General features: G+C 46.6%; 1 protein-coding gene across 1 annotated transcript; it reads right to left on the bottom strand.

Annotated features, from left to right (window-relative positions):
• Positions 1-219: 219 nt before the first annotated feature.
• On the bottom strand, positions 220-18,857 carry arhgef19 (Rho guanine nucleotide exchange factor (GEF) 19). Its single transcript, XM_047040343.1, has 16 exons — positions 18,278-18,857; positions 6,989-7,682; positions 6,299-6,787; positions 5,993-6,125; positions 5,817-5,902; positions 5,378-5,634; positions 5,088-5,248; positions 4,588-4,740; positions 4,316-4,445; positions 4,050-4,124; positions 3,798-3,887; positions 3,357-3,520; positions 1,946-2,104; positions 1,721-1,800; positions 1,468-1,572; positions 220-1,290 (listed from the first exon to the last, which is right to left on the bottom strand). Exons 2-16 carry the CDS (start codon positions 7,659-7,661, stop codon positions 1,133-1,135), a joined length of 2,913 nt encoding a protein of 970 aa, XP_046896299.1. The 5' UTR covers positions 7,662-7,682; positions 18,278-18,857; the 3' UTR covers positions 220-1,132.
• Between the last annotated feature and the right edge of the window lie 2,537 nt (positions 18,858-21,394).

Raw genomic sequence — 21,394 nt, 5'->3', positions numbered from 1 at the left:
TGTGTCATACAAGGGAGTATAATAGTGTATTATTCTGAATTTTAGAATTACACCTGCGAGTTAATCGTGTAGTGATATTTTCAGTTGCCTTTTGTTACAACTTTCCTTTCTAATACAGATTGAATAAAGTATTTTTCATAAACAAATATTTGTACTGCCTTGGCCACAAATGGTAAAGTACGCTATCAAAATCTTCCAAGTTGGCATTCACAACACAGATTGAAGTATTTTCATTTATTTGAAGGGTTAGACATGTACATCATTGTGCTTACATCCAGTTAAACACCCAGATCCAGGTTCCCAGACATGGATTAACCCGTAGTCCTAGACCAACATCCTTTTCAATGGAGATCTTAATTGAATTGTTCTCTTACTTTAGGACTAGTCTTAATCCATGTCTGGGAAACTGGGTCCCAGTGTATTGCCTTCCTTAGCCTTCAGCTATCCACATTGTTCATCACACTGTCAGTTTATTAAAGGCTTATTTTAAAGAATAGGGAATATTTTTGGCGGACCTTGGCTTATATAAATTACAATTCAATATAGTGAATTAAGTGTTATACTATTCATTTCAACAGGTAAGTACATCTACAATATGAAATTTACATCATTATATCTCCATAGAGAATAACCAGCTATAGGAGCTTCAACAGGAAGGACTTAAATTAGTACTACAACTCCGTAATACAACAAAAAATATATCGAAGAACAGTAAATGTGCCACTGGAATTGTGAACATCTGTGTAGATGGTAGTGGTTGGTCAATAGTGCAAGCCTTTGCACAGGACTGTAATTCAATGGGTAAATCAAATCATACACTTTCAAGATTTTGTCTCTAATAACATTGGCGTGATGCTGTGGTGTTGTATGCAGTCATAGCAAGCATGAAAGAAAACGGCCGCTAACCAGCCCTATTGCTTACAGTATGTTTAAGACGAGCCAGTATTTCGGTAAACACCTTGTTAGCACCTGCTGACACTAAATCAAAACTCCCACTTCCACTTATAAAACTCAATATCGTTTCAATGACATTTCTAGAAGTTCTAGAAAAATACTTTAGCTGGGTAACCGTGAAAGTTTACAGTTTACAGTTTGACATTCTGAGTGTATAGAGTGAATTAAAGGTGGCTGTTTAAAATAGCTCATCCTCCAGCTTCTGGGTGACACACTTGACGCGGATGTTCTCGCGGAGGTTGCGGAGACGTGCGCTTCGACTCGTGATCTCCTCAACATAGGTTTTGGGGAACCAGCCCCGCTCTCCATCAGACAGTCGAATGCCCTCCACCCAACCTGCGGATGCAGGTTCAAACTATAACGCTCACCCTTAGCTCTGGCGTTCTGTATTGTGTACGCATTTCAGGATGAGTAACAATAGGTCATGTATTTTCTTGTTTGCTGGATTTCCCCCTTTATAGTTCAGATTTAAAAGTATTTCCATAGTTTGTCAGGATTGAATCTGAGTCTTACCGTCACTTGTAATTGTCTTTGCTTGAAGAATATCTGCTTTCTCCAACGTTAGCTCATCGTGCTCCTGGGCTTGGTAGCTCCTTATGCACTGAACCTGCGAAAGATCTGAGTCCATCCCATACAAAAGAGAGAAAACTTGATTTTCAAGACTTTAACTCAACATAATCCTTAGTGTTAATGTACAATAGTATCGTTGAGAACTGAAATGTAATGGAACATTTATGCTAACTATTTATGCGAACTTGTAACACACCATCGTTGATGCTGGCTTGTTCAATGTCCTCCAACGGATCAGATCGAAACATTGCTGTGATCCATCTTTGTTTTCCACTCCTGTGTGGACACAAAACAACACTGGTTGTGAAAGTCGTCAACTACAGCACTGGTCTATCACGTAGACTGACACTGGGAATTCAAACAACGATGTCATTCGGGCGAGATGTAGGCCTATTCAGCGGGAACTGAATATTAGTCTTACTCTGTGTGGGCCTTGAGCAGGATCTGGTGTTTGAGCTGCTGGCCTTCACAAAGCTGGAGGTAAAATATGAAACCTGAGATGCCGTGAAGCTTCTGACCGAGGTCCTTCACCTTCAACTCCCCGATCTTCGCATGCACAAACACCATGAACTTCAAGGTGCTGCAAACAGGGAGAGGACAGCGGGATTTACCACAGTTTACTGGGTTCACATTCAAACCATGCTGTATCACGCACAACCAGACTACACTTATTAAATAGTGTAAGACCTTCCAGTGTTCCCACAGAATTAGATTATATTTGTGGTGCCAGACTATATGGAAGCAAATCAGTGACATCATGTTTTGAAAGGCATTGGATACTTAATTTTGAAATGTAAACACTACCGAATTTGTTGGTTTGGAATTCACCTCTTTTGAAATAGGAATTTATTTAAATCTGAAAAAATTCAGATCCGAAAATTCAAGGTTCAGAAATTCAGGTTGCTCAAATTCGAACAGTAAAATTCAGATTGTCAAAATTCAACAAAAAAAATCTAGTTTCAGAAATTCAAATCGAACAAAATTCAGGCTGCTCAAATTCGAATGATGAAATTTGAGAGTGATGCTGGTGATATTCCTGTGATCATTATGTATAACAAGTTTTATCTATACATCAGTCTTTTACACTGAGAACACAGGGGGAACAGATTTCCCTGGAAGCCAAAGAAAATTGGTTCCCCACTTTTTTCGGATCTTTTTGGGGATCTGAATTTCACCATTTGAATTTGAGCAACCTCGATTTCCAAACCTTGAATTTTGGGAATTCAAAACCAACAAATTCGGTGGTGTTTAAATTTCAATATTAAGTATTCAATGCCTTAAAAAATGTAAAACATTATGCCACTGATTTGCTTCCATACTTAGCCCAAACCTAGCTCCTAGTATCATTTTGATGTAAGTGTAAATAGACACCGTAACATGCTTTTTTAGCATGAATTAGAGCGCTAAAGCGTTTTTGAGCTTTAAGTAATATAAACATTACGCTGGACTCATACTGTTATATATGTCAAATGTCTCTAACAATGTCACAACACTGTGAATTGTGGGCCATTCCCTTAGCTAAAGTCTGCAAAAATGCGGACTAACGAAAAGGGTGCATACAGGGCTCAAAATGTCTGCGAAAGAGCCCTCCCACACTTGACGATTTGACCGTGGGACACCCCAAAACCCTCATAGATTTAGCAAGAACGCGCCAAAGTCTGTAAGTCTGGACATTGGGATTGGGCCAAACCAATTGATAATGCATTTATATGACTTTATAGACGATATTCGATTGAGAGGTTCGAGTTATCCACTACAGGGCCTTAAGATAAATGCCCCCTCTAACTCACTATTCATTTTTCTACTTGAACCGTGTGGTTGTAAGTACTCACTCTTTCCTCCTGGACAACAGAAGACAATCGTTGAACAAGTGCAGGTACACAGGTTTAGTGGGCAACTTGAACTTTGACCCGGAAATGCTCATAGTCTGTGTGTCCACCTCCAGCAGTTCACCGTGCTTCACCAGCCAGCGAGACTGAGAGATCAGAGGGAAGATCTGATGTAGAGAGAAAGAGAGAGAGAGGGCAGAAAAAGAGAGAGAGAGAGGGCAGAGAGAGAGAGAAGGCAGAAAGAGAGAGAGAGAGAGAGAGAGGGCGGAGAGAGAGAGAGGGCAGAGATTGGGGGCGTAGAGAGAGAGCAATTTGTGACAGTCATTGTAGGGTGTATTTGTTTAGCCACTCATAGCAGATAACATTGTACGTATTTTATATCCTTGACTTTTATTATTGTGTTTTAAAATGGGACATTTTAGAGATTATACCAGGTTTATGTACCTTGCCCTCAAAGTTGATTTTCTTATTGAGGTGAATTAGCTCCTCCATCCTCTTCATTGACTGCACGCTGGAGTTACATTCCTTAATGATCTATGAAAATACAGTTACAGCATCTGTGTCACACATTTGACATTGAAAGAAAGACGGCCTTTGTTTATGCCTCTTCAAAGACAGCACCAGTGTTATCCGCTGTTTGAGCTTGTGTCTATCTCTGAGCCTGTGTGAGCTTGTTGTTGGCAGGAACAGGGCTACCTTTTTCAGTTCATTGAAAGCCTTGGTAGCTGTGTCCTCATCGCGAGAGCCTGGCGTCGTCCTCTTCAGAATGTTCTAGAAAACAACCGTGGAACAAACTAAAACATCGAGACAAAACTGTAAAGCTCCTCGTCTTTCTGCCACACAGTGATAATCTCAACTCTTGAACAGCAAAGAGTTTCTGTTCAGTTGCGTTCTTTTGGAAAGTCACTTGGTTGGAAAACTATGTGCTGTCCGCTATCCCTTGCACGTAATCGGTCCTGTACCTCCACCAGCATCTTGAGCCGGGTTATCCGCTGAAAGGGGAGGATGAGGAAGGAGGTGAGAGGCAGACGCTGGCAGATGGGGTCTTCCTCCAAACGAGCCAGAATACCAGGGAAGCGTGCATTCTCCTGCCTGAGTGGAGAAGAAGCTGCCATTTAGGGGTTTCATTTTAGTCACACAAACCTCATCATTCCCATTATTTTCACATTCAGTTTGAAACAAGCCCGAATGGAAAGACAAATGGGAAAACACACGCAAAGTAAGACTTGCTCACAGCAGCCGCTGGTAGGTCTGTTCCTGGTAGGCCTGGTTGGTGACGTAGGGGAGGTAGACCCTACGCAGGGCTGGACAGTGGGCGAACACGATGTCACACACGTCAAAACGCAGTATGTCCTCCTCCAGCCTGTGCTCCAGGTCTTGCAGGAATCTAAACGTAAAAGAGAGATTCAGAGAGAGAGAGAGAGAGGGGGAAAGATTTAAACCGAGCTCAATGATTAGTGACAAAAGATGTGATGGAAGCAGTGGTGTCGGTTTGTTTTCAAACCGGGGGTGGGACATCTCTCGTTGATCGAGGACGCAGCCGTTCAACATTTTCTTAATCAAAAGTGGGGGGGACAGATTTGCCGTTTTTAAATATTCATATATAATTCATATATTCACGTATAACAAAACCTACTCCCCCGGATGGAAGATACGTAATTAGATAGAAGTGAGACAAGGGTAAGGAGACTGGGGGGAGGTGGGGGGGGGGGGGGTAATGAGGTCTGCCTGTACCTCTCGCTAACGTCCTTGACCTCAGGGAGCTTGGAGAAGAGCCACTGTCTGTCCTGTACCCCCAGACACTCCCCCAGCTCCTGGGACTGCATGAAGTGGTCCACAGCGATGGTCAGGCTGCGGATGTACGACGCCTCCGACGTCACCAGCTCAAACTTCGCCTGTCGTCACGAGGGACGTTGATAAACAAACAAACAAACAATAAACAAAACAAAAAACCTTTGTTGGCATAAATTTCCAACCTACAGAAGTGAGTGAGGAATGGGACCCTGTGCTGTGTTCAGGTTCACCTCCTGTAGCTTGCACTCCTCGTTGCTGAAGTTGTCCAGCTGGCCACTGGTCCGGACGTCTGGGATGTCTTGCCACAGGGAGAAAGCGGAGCCGCGCGACGAGCGGAAGGAGCTGGACGGAGACAGATTGGACGGAGACGGGGTGTCACCTGACTCCTCCTCTCTCGGCCCCTCCTCCTCCGTGCCGGGCTCCGCCCCCTGTTGCCTCTGGATCTCTCTGTTGATGGCGACGTCGCTGTACTCCTGGTACAGAATGGCTGAGAGAGGATTAGAGTATGTGAATGGAGACAGGAGGAGAGGAACGAATGTAGGTTGAAAGGAAGAGGCTACTTTAATCAAAGGCAAGAAGTAATTAAACTGTCTCGGCCAAATTAAACTTCCTCATGATATACACTATTGCCATGCCAGTCAAGCAGAGTAACACCATAGTAACACTAACAGCTGGGAAGAAATCGCGACAGGCGGTTGGAACTGCTGAGAGTGGGAGGAGAGCACCAGTCCTCCTCCGTCGACTTCTTCCTCATGCTGCGGAGAACATGTACGAGATGTTAACGTACGTCCGATGAAACACACATTCCAATTCGAATGTGGGAGACTCGATTGGCTCTTGATCACCTGAGTTTGGTGCTCCATCGATGCAGCGTCATGTTGCTGTCTGTGGGGGGCAGAGGTGGGGCGGTTCCTACAGGGCTGTGGGGGGCGCTGTCACAGGAGCCCCCTGAGCAGCGGTGCCTGGAGGTGGACTTACCTGCAGAGCAGGAAGGCAGCAGGTAAGGGGGAGAGAAGCAAAAAGAAAAAAAAACCTGAAGTGTTTATTTATTTATATAAATTCGGTTTTTGGTCGATGCGATTTCTGCACAGGTCAGACAAAACGGCAAGCAGTAAGCGTCGGTGATGGTGTTCCTTGAGACGGCTACTCACAGTCAGGGTTAGGGCTGAGGCTGTTGGGATTCTGCCGCTCTCTGGAGGCCACGCGAGCCGAGAGGGACTTCCCAAGCTTCAGGGTGAAGGAGTTCTTCCTCTGGGACAGCTGCAGTCTGGAGATAAGCTCCGAGGCTGAGAACCGCCTCCGCTCGTTGTCTGTCGAGCGGGGACGAGTCGAGGAGCTCCCCCTGGTGGCGAGCGATGTCTCTGCAGCTCCGCAGTCCTCTCTGATCCCTGGTATGGAGTCTTCAGACAGCTGCAGTGGCTCTGTGGGTAACAGTAGAGTCTTTGGGCAGTTTGACGTTTGGTGGTCCACAGCCTCTGTTGACAAGGGACTCGTTGCCTCTTCCAGGAAAGTCCCGCCCTCTGGGTCCTCCTTTAGGAAGGACGCAAAGGATCCTGGGAAAAGGTAGTCAGTGTCCAGGACGGGGCTGTTAAGAGACTCGTCGCTCATGCTGTCTGGGGAGTACACTCGCATTTTACGCCCTGGAACAAGACATAAACAACACTATAGCAGAACTATAACTATAGTCACTTGGCTACTAGATGGAGTGCAATATGTGTCCTAGCTCATTTGCACACACTTATTACTTGCTGACAAAATTTGTAAGGTCATTTGTACGTGTTGACATGAGATCCATGTGGCATGCTGATGGAGTCGAGTGTAGCTGTGGACTCTGCACTTACGGATGGACTTCTCTTTGAGGGAACCCTGCGACGTCCGTCTCTGGGGCTGACAGGTGTCTGGGCTCTGGAACCCTGGACCCTCTGGGGAGGGAGGGGAGCCAGGCAGCTGAGAGTCCCAGGAATCCCTGTCTCTGTACAGGGAGGACAGAGGGAGTGTCAGGGGGAGGCTGAGGGCAGCATAGAGGGGACGGCACACGGTGGAAACCGCCAGGGGCTTCTCCTTTGAGGAATCCGTTCTTGCGTTGTTCCGGGTAACGAACTCATCGTCGCCCCCTAGGGACTGGGCGTCGAAGCTCAGGTCTGTTCCAGTGTCTCGATCTGGCTTGTTTCTCTGGTTTCCGTTTTGGGCCCCATTGACTGAGTTGTTGAGGCTGTCCAGAGAGAACAGGCTGTGCTTCGTGTCTAGGAGGCTGGACTTGGGGGAAGCCTGTCCGTTGATTTTGGGCGTCACTGGAGGCTGTAGCTCGATAAACGCCAGCGTTTCTTGCTGGCACACGGCAACGTGCTTGTGGTGGCATGGCCTCAGGAGGGGCCTGTCATCCCGGGCCTCGCTCAGAGCCTGGGTTTCGCCTGAGCCTGGGATCCACATGCTGGGGCTCTCTCCTCGGCAGCGGAAGGCGTGGAGGTGAGGCTGGAAGTCAGGGAGAGGGGAGAATCCATACCCGGGGAGCATGGCTGAGAGAACGCATGGGAGCTGAGGAGCAGGAAGAGGAAAGAGAGGAGGAGGAGAAAGAAATGAATATATTTGATCTCACTGAAAAGAAATACGGAGAACGACAAACTTGGACCAAGGAATGCCTAAAAAGAGGGCCATGCCTTCAAAAAACCATACCAGCAACAAAACGATAATGAACAGTTAACGACGTATGACCTATGTTGCCAGAGGGTTCCCTGGAGTGAATCAAGTGACACAGCGGTGGCAAACAGGCCAGAGTGTTCCAGTACACGCTTCTGTCAGGGCTTCTGGATCATTCCTGGAGCTTGTACTGTTCTTTCAGTGTACACTACTTACGGTACGTTTCCAATAATACCTGTCAAACATAATCATATCTGTGTCTCACAGGGTATATAGCCCATTAAAATCCATTCATCTGGACTCACTACAAGGTGGCTAAACTCGTAGCAGCCATGCATTGATTATATAAACACCCGAAACTGTGTTTATATACTGAGTGCTGATATTCTGACACGTGCAGGATGTGCTTCCCTCTAACTCACTCACCTTCATACACACACACACACACACACACACACACCTGCATACACACACACACACACACATTCTCACACACACACACTTTCTCACACACACACACACACACAGGCCTCTAAGTCTGGCCTATGTGGCTGTTGATCCGTGTCTTCCTGCTCTTAATTAGAGGCTGCTTCACACACCGTTCTTAGCCCCTGTACTTATCCCCTCATCACACACACACCCACACACACACACACACACACACCCACACACCCACACACACACAACCCCTTCATCTTCATGTGCAGATGGCATGCTGGGCCCGGCCAGAGCTCTCTATGTCACACAGCAGATACAGCACAGACACTGATAGGACAGAGAAGTCTGTCTGTCTGTCTGTCTGTCTGTCTGTCTGTCTGTCTGTCTGTCTGTCTGTCTGTCTGTCTGTCTGTCTGTCTGTCAGCCTGCCTGCCTGCCTGCCTGCCTGCCTGCCTGCCTGCCTGCCTGCCTGTCTGTCTGTCTGTCTGTATGTCAGCCTGCCTGCCTGCCTGCCTGCCTGCCTGCCTGCCTGCCTGCCTGTCTGTATGTCAGCCTGCCTGCCTGCCTGCCTGCCTGCCTGCCTGCCTGCCTGCCTGCCTGCCTGCCTACCTGTCTGTCTGTCTGTCTGTCTGTCTGCCTGATTGTCTACCCAACTGCCTGGTTACCTGCCTGCCTGTCCATTTTGTCCACAAAGCTACCCATTTTCCTTTTTCCAATATTTTCTTGTTTCTGAACAGGTAATCTTCTCTGTACTAGAATCACCCCTCAGTTAACCAGGACATGCCCCAGTTAAAGTGACACACACACACATACACACACACTCAAGCCTCCTCTTACCATAGACACCCTTGCAGGCACGTGAACATACACATAAACACACACCATGCACAAACACACACAATCCACCCTCTCCTTTAACACAACCACACCCACACACTCTCTCTCCCTTTCCCTCTCTCTTTCTTTTGTCTCACTCTCTTGATTTACACACACACACAAACACACACACTAAGGCATGCCCACAAACACCCACAAACACAAACACACACACAGGAGCAGACACAAACGGTTACCTGTTCCCTGTCCCAGACAAAGGCAGTCTTTATCCTAGTGACTGGGGAGACAGTCCGCAGCACAGGACACCTGAGAGGGTGTGGGAAAGTCTAACTACTTCCATGCACATACAGTTGTGATACAATGCCTATTAACTCTATATTCTACTCTATAGATATTAGAACTCACCTGTTACAGGCAAAGTAGAGCCGGCAAACAATATATACTTCAGATAAGGGTGGTTGACATTCACACAGTTGCTTTGTATTGGCATGATTTCAGCACATAGGCCTTCAGCAATTCCAGTAGGATAAGTCAAATAATTCCAGTAGGATAAGTAAAAAATCCACCCACTTACATTCATATGAGGCAGGTGTTATGTATTGATGTTCTGTTTGTCCCTTCTGGTTCCCGGTAACGCCCCTCTTTCTAGCGGATGCGGAATCTTGTATGCAGTTTGTTAATAAAGGAACGAGTAATGTGGTTTCAACTCCCATCTCATGTTTAGTGTCTTTTCTAGGCGTATAAGGTGCACTATACAACAGCAGGGGTGTGAATTCCATGCACGGATATCATTGTCACAATGCTACGTATTCAAAGGGTTTATAATTTGCCTTATCATAAGCTGTTATTTGTGAGTGTTATGGACTTTGCTTTATGAGGTTCTCCCTGTAATCTCTGAAGGCCTCTGTTAGACAGAATGTCTACATAGTTAGTTAATGAGTAGCACCTTGGCTTCTATGGCAGTTACAGTACCATATGATTAAAGTAGAGTATTCAACATTGATGTGCATCTTAATGCCTTAATAGAATAGATGGTTTGCTCACATGAACATGAACTCAGTGCTGATTTAGCTTCATGAAAAGCTTTGACACTATTACAGTTGGACACTAAAAAGTGGTTGGGCACTTTGGTGCAATGGTCATGCAGTAGGCAAATGCATCATGTGACTTCCCTCATAACGATATTGTTTTAATTGTTAACGACTGTGTCATGAGTATGCTCATGACACAGTCAGGTGGGGGGTCGGATGGCTGAGCAGTTAGGGTTATTAATCAGATGGTTCCCGGTTCGATTCCCGGCTGTGCCAATGACGTAGTGTCCTTTGGCAAGGCACTTCACCCTACATGCCTTGAGGGGAATGTCCCTGTACTTACTGTAAGTTGCTCTGGGTAAGAGCGTCTGCTAAATGACTCAATGTAAATGTATGTATCCCCCACCTCCATAGCACATTATTACCATCAAACTCATTCTAGGACCATACTTTGTCTCTCAGTCCAGTTTCAGAACTTCATTCTTTTCAACTGCCACTAAATCCGGTCTAAACCTTTCACGCCTCCGCAGGTAGATCATAACATTGGAAAAAGAAAGCCTGTTTTAAACAGTGGCTTATATCCCCTCCTCTGTCTGCCCATCTTGTCTCTGTCTAATAAGTCTCTGTGTGTGTGTGTGCGCATGTGTGTGTGTGTGCACGTGTGTTTGTGAGTATGTGCGTGCGAGCATATGTGCATGTATGTGTGTGTATGAATATGTGTGTTTGTGTGTGTATGAACATGTGTGTGTGTAAGTGTGTGTGTTTGAGCAGACGGAGTGCAGAGGCCTGGCAGGGAGGTGCGACCAGCTCCTGTGTGTGTGTGAGGCTGCCATGATGCCCTGTCGCAGAGGAGTACTAATTGTCTTGAGGCAGACAGGAGGACTGCTCTCTCAGACACACTGGGTTACACTGCTCTCTCAGACACACTGGGTTACACTGCTCTCTCAGACCCACTGGGTTACACTGCTCTCTCAGGCCCACTGGGTTACACTGCTCTCTCAGACCCACTGGGATACACTGCTCTCTCAGGCCCACTGGGTTACACTGCTCTCTCAGTCCCACTGGGTTACACTGCTCTCAGACCCACTGGGTTACACTGCTCTCTCAGTCCCACTGGGTTACACTGCTCTCAGACCCACTGGGTTACACTGCTCTCTCAGTCCCACTGGGTTACACTGCTCTCAGACCCACTGGGTTACACTGCTCTCTCAGTCCCACTGGGTTACACTGCTTTCTCAGTCCCACTGGGTTACACTGCTCTCAGACACACTGGGTTACACTGCTCTCTCAGACCCACTGGGTTACACTGCTCTCTCAGGCCCACTGGGTTACACTGCTCTCTCAGTCCCACTGGGTTACACTGCTCTCAGACCCACTGGGTTACACTGCTCTCAGACCCACTGGGTTACACTGCTCTCTCAGTCCCACTGGGTTACACTGCTCTCAGACCCACTGGGTTACACTGCTCTCTCAGTCCCACTGGGTTACACTGCTCTCAGACCCACTGGGTTACACTGCTCTCAGACCCACTGGGTTACACTGCTCTCTCAGTCCCACTGGGTTACACTGCTCTCAAACACACTGGGTTACACTGCTCTCAGACCCACTGGGTTACACTGCTCTCAGACCCACTGGGTTACACTGCTCTCTCAGACCCACTGGGTTACACTGCTCTCTCAGGCCCACTGGGTTACACTGCTCTCAGACCCACTGGGTTACACTGCTCTCTCAGACCCACTGGGTTACACTGCTCTCAAACACACTGGGTTACACTGCTCTCAGACCCACTGGGTTACACTGCTCTCAGACCCACTGGGTTGCACTGCTCTCTCAGACCCACTGGGTTACACTGCTCTCTCAGGCCCACTGGGTTACACTGCTCTCAGACCCACTGGGTTACACTGCTCTCTCAGGCCCACTGGGTTACACTGCTCTCTCAGTCCCACTGGGTTACACTGCTCTCAGACCCACTGGGTTACACTGCTCTCTCAGTCCCACTGGGTTACACTGCTCTCAGACCCACTGGGTTACACTGCTCTCTCAGACACACTGGGTTACACTGCTCTCTCAGACCCACTGGGTTACACTGCTCTCTCAGGCCCACTGGGTTACACTGCTCTCTCAGTCCCACTGGGTTACACTGCTCTCAGACCCACTGGGTTACACTGCTCTCAGACCCACTGGGTTACACTGCTCTCTCAGTCCCACTGGGTTACACTGCTCTCAGACCCACTGGGTTACACTGCTCTCTCAGTCCCACTGGGTTATACTGCTCTCAGACCCACTGGGTTACACTGCTCTCTCAGTCCCACTGGGTTACACTGCTCTCTCAGACCCACTGGGTTACACTGCTCTCAGACCCACTGGGTTACACTGCTCTCTCAGACCCACTGGGTTACACTGCTCTCTCAGACCCACTGGGTTACACTGCTCTCAGACCCACTGGGTTACACTGCTCTCTCAGACCCACTGGGTTACACTGCTCTCAGACCCACTGGGTTACACTGCTCTCTCAGACCCACTGGGTTACACTGCTCTCAGACCCACTGGGTTACACTGCACTCTCAGACCCGCTGGGTTACACTGCTCTCAGACCCACTGGGTTACACTGCTCTCTCAGACCCACTGGGTTACACTGCTCTCAAATACACTGGGTTACACTGCTCTCAGACCCACTGGGTTACACTGCTCTCAAATACACTGGGTTACACTGCTCTCAGACCCACTGGGTTACACTGCTCTCAGACCCACTGGGTTACACTGCTCTCAGTCCCACTGGGTTACATCAGAAAGACAGCCCAGTCTTTCAGCAGAGATGCGCTTAGTAAGATCCACTACACACAAACTATTCTAGACACGTTTGAAGAACGACTGAGGTTGTTGTAAATATAAGAAAAGTATACCGTGTATGACACTAAGGTGACACAGATCAAAAGTGTCATACTGTGTATGAGGAGAGATGATAAGTTCAGTATATGTTGCCAAATAAGAGAATAACAGCAAACGGCTGAAGGAACACTCCCTAAGAGCACATCTGAGCATCCCAGGAGACAGGGGGTCTATCCCTCTTACAGCGTGTGGAAAGAGGATATCTGTGTTTTCATTACAGCCGTGGTAGAATGTGGGTCAAAGAGTTCCATTGTATGAATCTGCCTTCTGCTCAGTGTACACACAGGTGAGCTTCCCAGAGGCAAGAAGAAAGAACCCCCCCTCCCACTAATGTTTACACATGCAGTGGGTCCTAATCCTGTTTTTAAGCCCCAGGGGCAACTAGCCGTGTCCTACGAAGACACCATGCAGGCCCATACTGACAACCTGGCTTAGGCTCTCACAAAGACCTGACACATGGAAGACCTTGGGTGGACCGCACCTGAATGTGGGGCAGTGTGACACCAGCTGCTTTTGATTGAAAGCGACACAACGTAAGAAAGGCTCCCAGTGACCCCCGACGACCCCTGTGACCGGCTGCTCGGCAACACGGCTAATAGAAACCGGCAGCACAAACAACGAAAATCGTCCTTAAAATCCCACAAAAATGGGGAACATCTCGCATGTAAACGCCAAGACTGGAGCACTTTGCCTTCCCACTCCCACATCCTCTCTTTCTCCCCCCCACCCCCCCACCTCCCCCACCCCAGTCTCACCCCCGCTAAACAGACAGACTGTGTTAGTGGACGCATGGACGCACATGAAAACATTTCGAAGCTCCCCACCACAGTAACTTGTTTAAAGATAGTTTCATGGCTATCAATCACTGAAGTGGGCTGTAGAAAGATTAGATCTATGATAACGATTTAATTAACTAATGACTCTAAGATAACGTCTAAGGCCAAATAATAACCATAAACATTATGGTGTTAAATTCCAACTTTTGGTTAAGGAAGACTCAAACGGTTTTGTTGAGGTTCTTTGTCCTCAAACTGTCTATATGTTAGACCTGATTACCTCAGTATTACATTCATAGGATGACCTACTTTGACAACTTGCTGATATCTCTTGTGTTCCTATGCGTCCGGTTCGAAATCCGTCTCTCCATCCTTGTTTTCGCACTCAATTCCCATAGCTGTTTTTAACTGAGCCATCGTTTTCTTGTCGTGGCTAATGTTTGTTATCTGGACAGGTATGGACAAGTCATCCCCAGCTTTGCTTGTTGTGAAACCTGATCGAATGTCAGAAACACACCTTGACGCTGACCATGGAGCAGGTCTCACGGAAATGTGTTTCTGCCCGTAGGTGAAACTACATAGCAATAAAGACTAAAGTGTGTGCAGTCATTAGGAGTGGTGAATTGTAGGGAAGCTAACTGGCGACAATACAACAGATGAAGAACTCCATAATTCTCTCCCAAGCTAGCAGCCGCGTGAATCGTTTAAATCGAATTATTGTTTAGCCTATATTTATTATCGTTTATATATATTTATCTAATGTGCATTTTCAAAAAAGGCCATTCAACTTTTAAACTGTAGCCTATGAATGAACCTGAGGGATTGTGTGAAACTCACTTTATTAAAAGAACTACCGTGCTAGTTCCCAGTCTGACACAGCCTGAAGGCTACCGTTCTAGACAGATGTGCATGCCACACATTCACACCGCCACAGGGCTTGGCCTCTGTTAATGCTTTTACATTCACTTATACAGGGGGGCAAACTCTCTCCCGCACACACAAGAAAAGAAAAAGCCATACAGCACAATTTTGCAGCAATTTATATCGAAATGTTACCCAAACACGAGGTAGACTAGGCCTACATCTGAGACAAACCAGAACATTCCATCATGTTTGATGCGTTTTGTTTTGGATATTCACAGCAGGTCTATAGATAGAAAAAAAAGAGTTGCGCAATTCAGAACAACTTCGGTGTTGTCAGTCATAGTCAACTGTTCATGTAATAGCCCAGCCTATCAAGTAGCACATACAATCACAAACAAACACAGTCACAAACAAACAAACAAATACGCAAAAAACACCTGAAAACTACTGTTTTTTCAGCGAGTTAAGTTACAAGTTCATGTCCAACTTCATTACCGCCCTGCCCCCATCACGACTCCTTTCCACATTCCCTTGATTACAAGTCTCCTGTCATTCCTCTGAAATTACCGTGTGGAAGAGCGGCAGAAGACAAACAAAGACGCTGGACTTTCCACGTGCAGAGGCAAAGACCGCCATTAGACTATTTAGGTTACTGTTTTTTGGGGCCGAGGTGTGAGAGTAAAAGAAAGTGGTTAACCTTCATGAAATACGTATCAGTGAGCATTAATTTGACAGGTGGCTTTGTTCAGTGAGTTCAACACTTGAGTGTAGTTCGGTTTTTGGAAACAGGGTCAGTCAAAGCATTTCACATACTGCCAGCAAAAATAGGCAAGTATGTCACTCTTATGATCTGATTTCATAGCACTGCCTCGATCAGAATCTGAGGGAGTGTGTGTGTGTGTGTGTATGTGTGTATGTGTGCGTGTGTGTGTGTGTGTGTGTGTGTGTGTGTGTGTGTGTGTGTGTGTGTGTGTGTGTGTGTGTGTGTGAAAGAGCTGGATAGGCTATGGAGTATGTGAGTGCAAGTACGATTTGCATACAAGGTCAGAGAGAGAAAGAGGTAAACACAGACAGGGTGAAGTACTGTCCTGTCCTGTAGTGCTCCCTGTACATGTACTGTACACATACAGTCTGCACTGACTGACAGGTGATGGAGCAGGTGCTCCAGACTCCAGCATAACAGATTTAGAGAGAGGGAGGGGCAAGAGAGAGAGGGGGAAAGGGGAAAGAGGGAGTGAGATACAGGGGAGAGAGGGAGTGTGATACAGGGGACAGAGGGAGTGAGATACAGGGGAGAGAGGGAGTGAGATACAGGGGAGAGAGGGAGTGAGATACAGGGGAGAGAGGGAGTGAGATACAGGGGAGAGAGGGAGTGAGATACAGGGGAGAGAGGGAGTGAGATACAGGGGAGAGAGGGAGTGAGATACAGGGGAGAGAGGGAGTGAGATACAGGGGAGAGAGGGAGTGAGATACAGGGGAGAGAGGGATCTTGGAGAGTACAGGGGCAGGATAACACTGTACTAAACTTAGTTCTACATCTCAGAAAGAGCCCATGACTGAAGTGCACTACTCAAAAAAGCTTAAGATCAAGAAATCACCCTTTGGCAAAAAAAATAAAAAGAATGTGAGTAGTAATAACTGGATAAAAGACTTCGGTATTTCCACAGATATTATCTGTCTAAGATGACTACTAAGCCCGTGACCATTTAAAATTCCCTGAGGCGTGTTACTTGTAAGAGGCCCTCAACCAAGCCAACATTACAGTACATTCGTAGTGCACATGCACAGTAGTCCAAATCACAACATGACTCAATCTTTCACACACTACGCTGAACCAACCTACAGTCTTTATCTGAGACAGCACACATGCAGTTTGTCTGACCTCCAGCTGTTGTGTTGTCTGTGAGGACTGTGCCAGACAGGTCACGGCTGAGCCATCCGACAGACAACAAGGTGTGACATCGCAGACTGTAGAATTTAAATCCAAAGACTTCCTTGTAGACTTGTCTACAAATCAGCATGGTTCAGGTGAGTCCTTAAGCATATCAAAATGCTTAAAGTGCAACAAGTCTGCATTTAGACCACCTGTGTTGTGACTAGTATCCACAATGGATTTATCTTATCGCACTTCGTCAATTCATGTCAAGGCACAGTAGCATACACACAAGCTTAGACACACTATTCGGTTCGGATGACAGCACCCTTATTCATCGTCTAGACAGACAGAGAATCCAAGGGATTGTTGCACTTGCGTCCCCTTATATTACCCTCTCAACTCAGAACCATTTCTGATGAATTATTTATAAGCATCAAACTTAGAAGAAGTCTTTGGGGACATGTCCCACTTCCAACAGGTCGGGGGGAAAAGCGTGCCTAAGAGCCAGTAGTAGCCTCTCAAGCACTGAACACATATTGCCTAGCTGTTGAATGCCATCATTGCATCGTTTGTTTGTCCCTCATAAGAGAGTGTAAACAACTCAGGTCAATAGCAGTTCTTATGACAGAGCAGAGTAAATGGACAAACAACTGATAGAGGTTGTGAGAGAGGAAGACAGAGAGGAAGACAGAGAGGAAGAGAGAGAAGAGAAAGAAGGAAGAGTAAAGAGAGAGACAGAACGAGAGAGAGGCTGGGTGTAAGAGAGGGAGAAGCCTCCCCCTGCAGAAACTCTGCCTCTGAGAAACACACACACACACACAAATGCACACAAACACACACACACACACACACACACACATGGGTGCTCCTTGGTTTACAGCCTAGGGTCACTAAACCAGCTCGAGGACTGAGGAAGGTAGCAAAAGGAGAGAGAAAGAGTACGACAAAGCTCAACTGTCCCTCAGGAAAGAGAGTTTATGCACCTCTGTGCCAAGTTTTAGCCATGTACAGTCTTTTTTGAAACCCATCTCCCAGCATACTCCAGACATGCTGCTACTTGCCCCGTTTAGCTGAAACTCAGTGCTCTCACACTGCAGCAGTTACAGTCAGGTCTGTGGCTCGCTAATGGCTCACCAGCAATGCCAAAACATTATCAATTCAAACAACAACGCTGTATTGGAATACATTTTCATGTCATGACCAAGCTTAAGAGGATATGCCTCTACTTGCATTAGTTATGAAAGTAGCATTTGTATTAGCGTAACGTTAGAAAGTTTGCATCTTGTAACAGCAGTGATTTGTTGCATGTTTTGAATAGTGTTTGGGGGAAGTATCATTGAATATTCTCCCTCTTCTCCTTTCTGCTTTGTAAAGAAACCATTAGAGGGTTTTTTTCTCCAGTATAATTTTTTGTTGCAGGAATAACCTACCCAATACTAAAACTAAAAGTACAAAATAGTAGTCTTAAAGCTCCTTTAACATCGGGCTTTCTACCAGTGAGACTAGTTCATGCACCATGCTGAGATAGACACAGCACACCTGACACGCAGCCAAACATAACTTTTCTAAAGTAACTACAAGGAACTGTTACCTCTATCACCAAACAAAACAATCCCCATTTTCACACATCCAACCCCCCCCCCCCCCCCCCCCCCCCCCAGCCAGTTCTAATCTGGTGACAACTAACAACTGGTACGCAATTCACTAGACTACAATTCGGGTTGTTCCTGCTACCAACACAGATAGGGACTCCCAGAGAGACGGTATGGATGGATGTTGTACCTCATGGGTATCAGTGTCTTGTGGGCTGGACCGCGCCAGCAGCCGTGTTCAAATCCCAGCCATCCTAGCGTGATAGTCGAGCCACTGTGTCATCCATGACTGCCTTGAGTTCCTCACGGCTTCTCTTCCCCGTTCTCTTGCGTTTTAACTCCACTGTTCCACAGACAGGACGGCAGGGCAGGAAAACCGTCCCGAGACGCTCCCACGCTCCTTCGTCCCAGTCTCCTCTTTTATTCTCCTTGGCAAAAAAGAAAAGAAAGAAGAGAGGCAGAAACACTGTGCTGGCTGTGCCGGCTACTTACAATGCAGATCCCTCTTCAGGTTCTCTGCTCCCTTTCCTCGCTCACATTTCTCTCTCCCTCTCTCTTTCCCTCCCCCTCCCTCTCTCCCTCCCCCCTCCCTCTCTCTTTCCCTATTGCTCCTGTTGGGGAAGTGCACTTTCCCCGTTCCTGTCTCTCCTCCCTCTCCCTTTTTTTTCTTCCTGTCTAATAGTTATTTAGTGTTTCATTTCAACACCTGCTTATAGAGAGAGAGAGAGAGAGAGAGAGAGAGAGAGAGAGAGAGAGAGAGAGAAAGAGAGAGAGAAAGAGAGAGAGAGAGAGAGAGAGAGAGAGAGAGAGAAAGAGAGAGAGAGAAGAATGAGCTACCAGTCATCTACTTGGAAGAAAAATGGTTCCTTCTTTGTATATGTGTGTGTGTGTGTGTGTGTGCTGCAGTTAGATTTGTGTGTGTCAACAGAAGCCTGCTGGTGTATAGGAAGCACAAAGGGAGGGGGGGGGAAGAAAAGGGAGGTTGACTCAGTGGGTGAGGGGATTCAGGACAGTGTTTAATAAGAATGTGTATGTGTGTGTCTGTGTGTATTTGTGTATGGTGACTGAGCGTGTGCACATGCCAATAGCTGCACTGTGCATGCGTGTGTGCATGCAAGCCATAAACTGGCAGTTTGAAGAAAGAACTGCCAACTCATGTTGAAACTATCCTTTTAATTCATTCCATCTCCCTTTCACTCCTACAATTTAATCACTCTAATTACTCCCTAAACGGACCTGAAAGGAGGGGAAACAGGTTGCCACGGGCCGACACTTGCTTCAGTGTTGATGAGCAACAAACCAACTGGCCTGAGATGATACCACAGACTACTCACAGTATCAAACAGAAGAAAAAAAAGTCAGCGAGATCTGATAGATCTGAAACAGTAGGCCGTATTTTTGTTTTACCTTCGATCAAGCCATTCATTAGTAATGCCCCCCAGTTAAAATGACAACAGAAATGTGGACATTAAAGTCAAGATGATTGTTCAGCCAGTATGCTGTGGGTTTCAATCCCTCTTGAGCATACATTGTATCACAGGGTCGAGTCCCACACCCCGTGTAGATTCCATACATAGTTTATAAGTCGCTTTGGATAAAAGCATCAGCTAAATGAATACGAGGTAAACAAACACATAAACATCTGGATGATTTGGGCGCTTCTCTACCTCTGCGTCACAAGGTTGCAGAGGTGCAGGATTCATTCTGCCCTCGTTTTACATGTGGGGGAGATCTTCCAGGACAGCTCCAGAGGCTGTATTAGAGTACAGTGCTGGAGAGGGCCTATTAGAGTACAGTGCTGGAGAGGGCCTGTTAGAGTACAGTGCTGGAGAGGGCCTGGTGTCCACGCTGCATACCTCTGCTCCCTGACATGTACTAACGCACTCTTCCTCCAGGCACAACGGCAGAGGCACGCTCAGCAATCCAAACAAGCAAAAAGTCGGTGAACTCGCAGAGCGAGTGGGGGTGGAGAAAGAGACAGAGGTGGAGAGAGAGAGGCAGAGAGAGGCAGAGAGAAGGGGGAGATGGAGAGAGTACGAGAAAGAGACGGGGAAATACGATAAGGATATGGAGAGAGGGAGGGGGGGGGTGGAGAGAGAGGGACAGAGAGGGAGAGAGAAGGGGGGGGTGGAGAGAGAGGGAGAGAGAGAGTGGGTTGTTCAGCGAGAAAGAGCGTAATTTGAAGATGCGGGTAAGAGAGTGAGTCAAAGATGGGAGTGAGAGAATAAAAGAGAGAGAGAGAGAGAGAGAGAGAGAGAGAGAGAGAGAGAGAGAGAGAGAGAGAGAGAGCAAGAAGGGGAGAAGGGAATGGACGGAGAGCGAGAGAGAGAGGGAGGGAGATGAATAAAAAGAACAGTTGCCCAAGGCCTCAGGAATATTTTCTAGAGGGCGGAGGGAAAGAGAGAGAAATCATTAAGAGGACAACACCTGTCTCTTTCTGACTCCCAATAAATCAACGTAGTTTCATCTGTCTCTGTTCCTGCAGTTTGTAGCATTTTTATTTGCAAAAAAAAAATCTGCTTATCACCAATGAGCATTTTATCATTCAAAAACAAGAGGCTTTGTGTTTCACATTCATCACATCACGTTTATTTCCCCAAAGAAAAACATTCAAAATGGACACTCTTACAAGTCACATAGATGGACTGCCATCTTCAGTTTACTTACAGTCGCAACTCTTATACCAACAATGTTCACAATGTATTCAATCTCTATATAAATATAAAGCCATACTGTAGAAAAGCCATAAACATTTAGGCACATTATATTTACATGTCAGTAATGTAGCATGGCCTAAGAGAGGTGCAGATGTTAAATTTACGTTAACGTTGAGTTCAAAGGTCAATTACATTCCAACACTGAAAAATGTCAGTACTTATTTTTATAGTAACCAAAGGACAATAATTACCAGCTCACCGTCAAGCAGAATTGTGGATCAGCAAAAATGTACCCATCTCGATTCTATTCTGTAAACCTGAAACCTGGGTTGGACCAACCTGCACAAGGGGAACCCCCAGAACCCTCCTGCTTCTCTTTCAGCACATGTGAATCACTCACTTACGAGTTTGGTGCTATGCCAATCATGCAAGACTCAGGGTGCTGATGCTGGTTTGCAGAACAGAACTTGACGACACTGCAGAGTTTTAGAACCAGACCAGAGTTCTGCTGTAAACAATCTCATGGACTGACTGTTTCACATGGACAAGCAGCCAATGAAAAAATAAGTCAATATTACTATAACAACCCATTTTAAAAATCTATTTTGCATATCCCACTGAACCCCCATGCCCCCCCTCCCAAACCCACA

Source organism: Hypomesus transpacificus, chromosome 18, assembly GCF_021917145.1.
Source record: "Hypomesus transpacificus isolate Combined female chromosome 18, fHypTra1, whole genome shotgun sequence".
Lineage (NCBI taxonomy): Eukaryota > Metazoa > Chordata > Actinopteri > Osmeriformes > Osmeridae > Hypomesus > Hypomesus transpacificus.
This window is presented reverse-complemented; position numbering and strand designations above follow the sequence as displayed.

Coding starts and splice junctions, on each gene's coding strand:
- arhgef19 (XM_047040343.1), bottom strand. CDS start 7,661: ATGCTCCCCGGGTATGGATTCTCCCCTCTCCCTGACTTCCAGCCTCAC. Junction 6,126..6,298: donor CCTCAGCCCTAACCCTGACT/GTGAGTAGCCGT, acceptor CCTGCTCTGCAG/GTAAGTCCACCTCCAGGCAC. Junction 2,105..3,356: donor CTGTTGTCCAGGAGGAAAGA/GTGAGTACTTAC, acceptor CCCTGTTTGCAG/CACCTTGAAGTTCATGGTGT.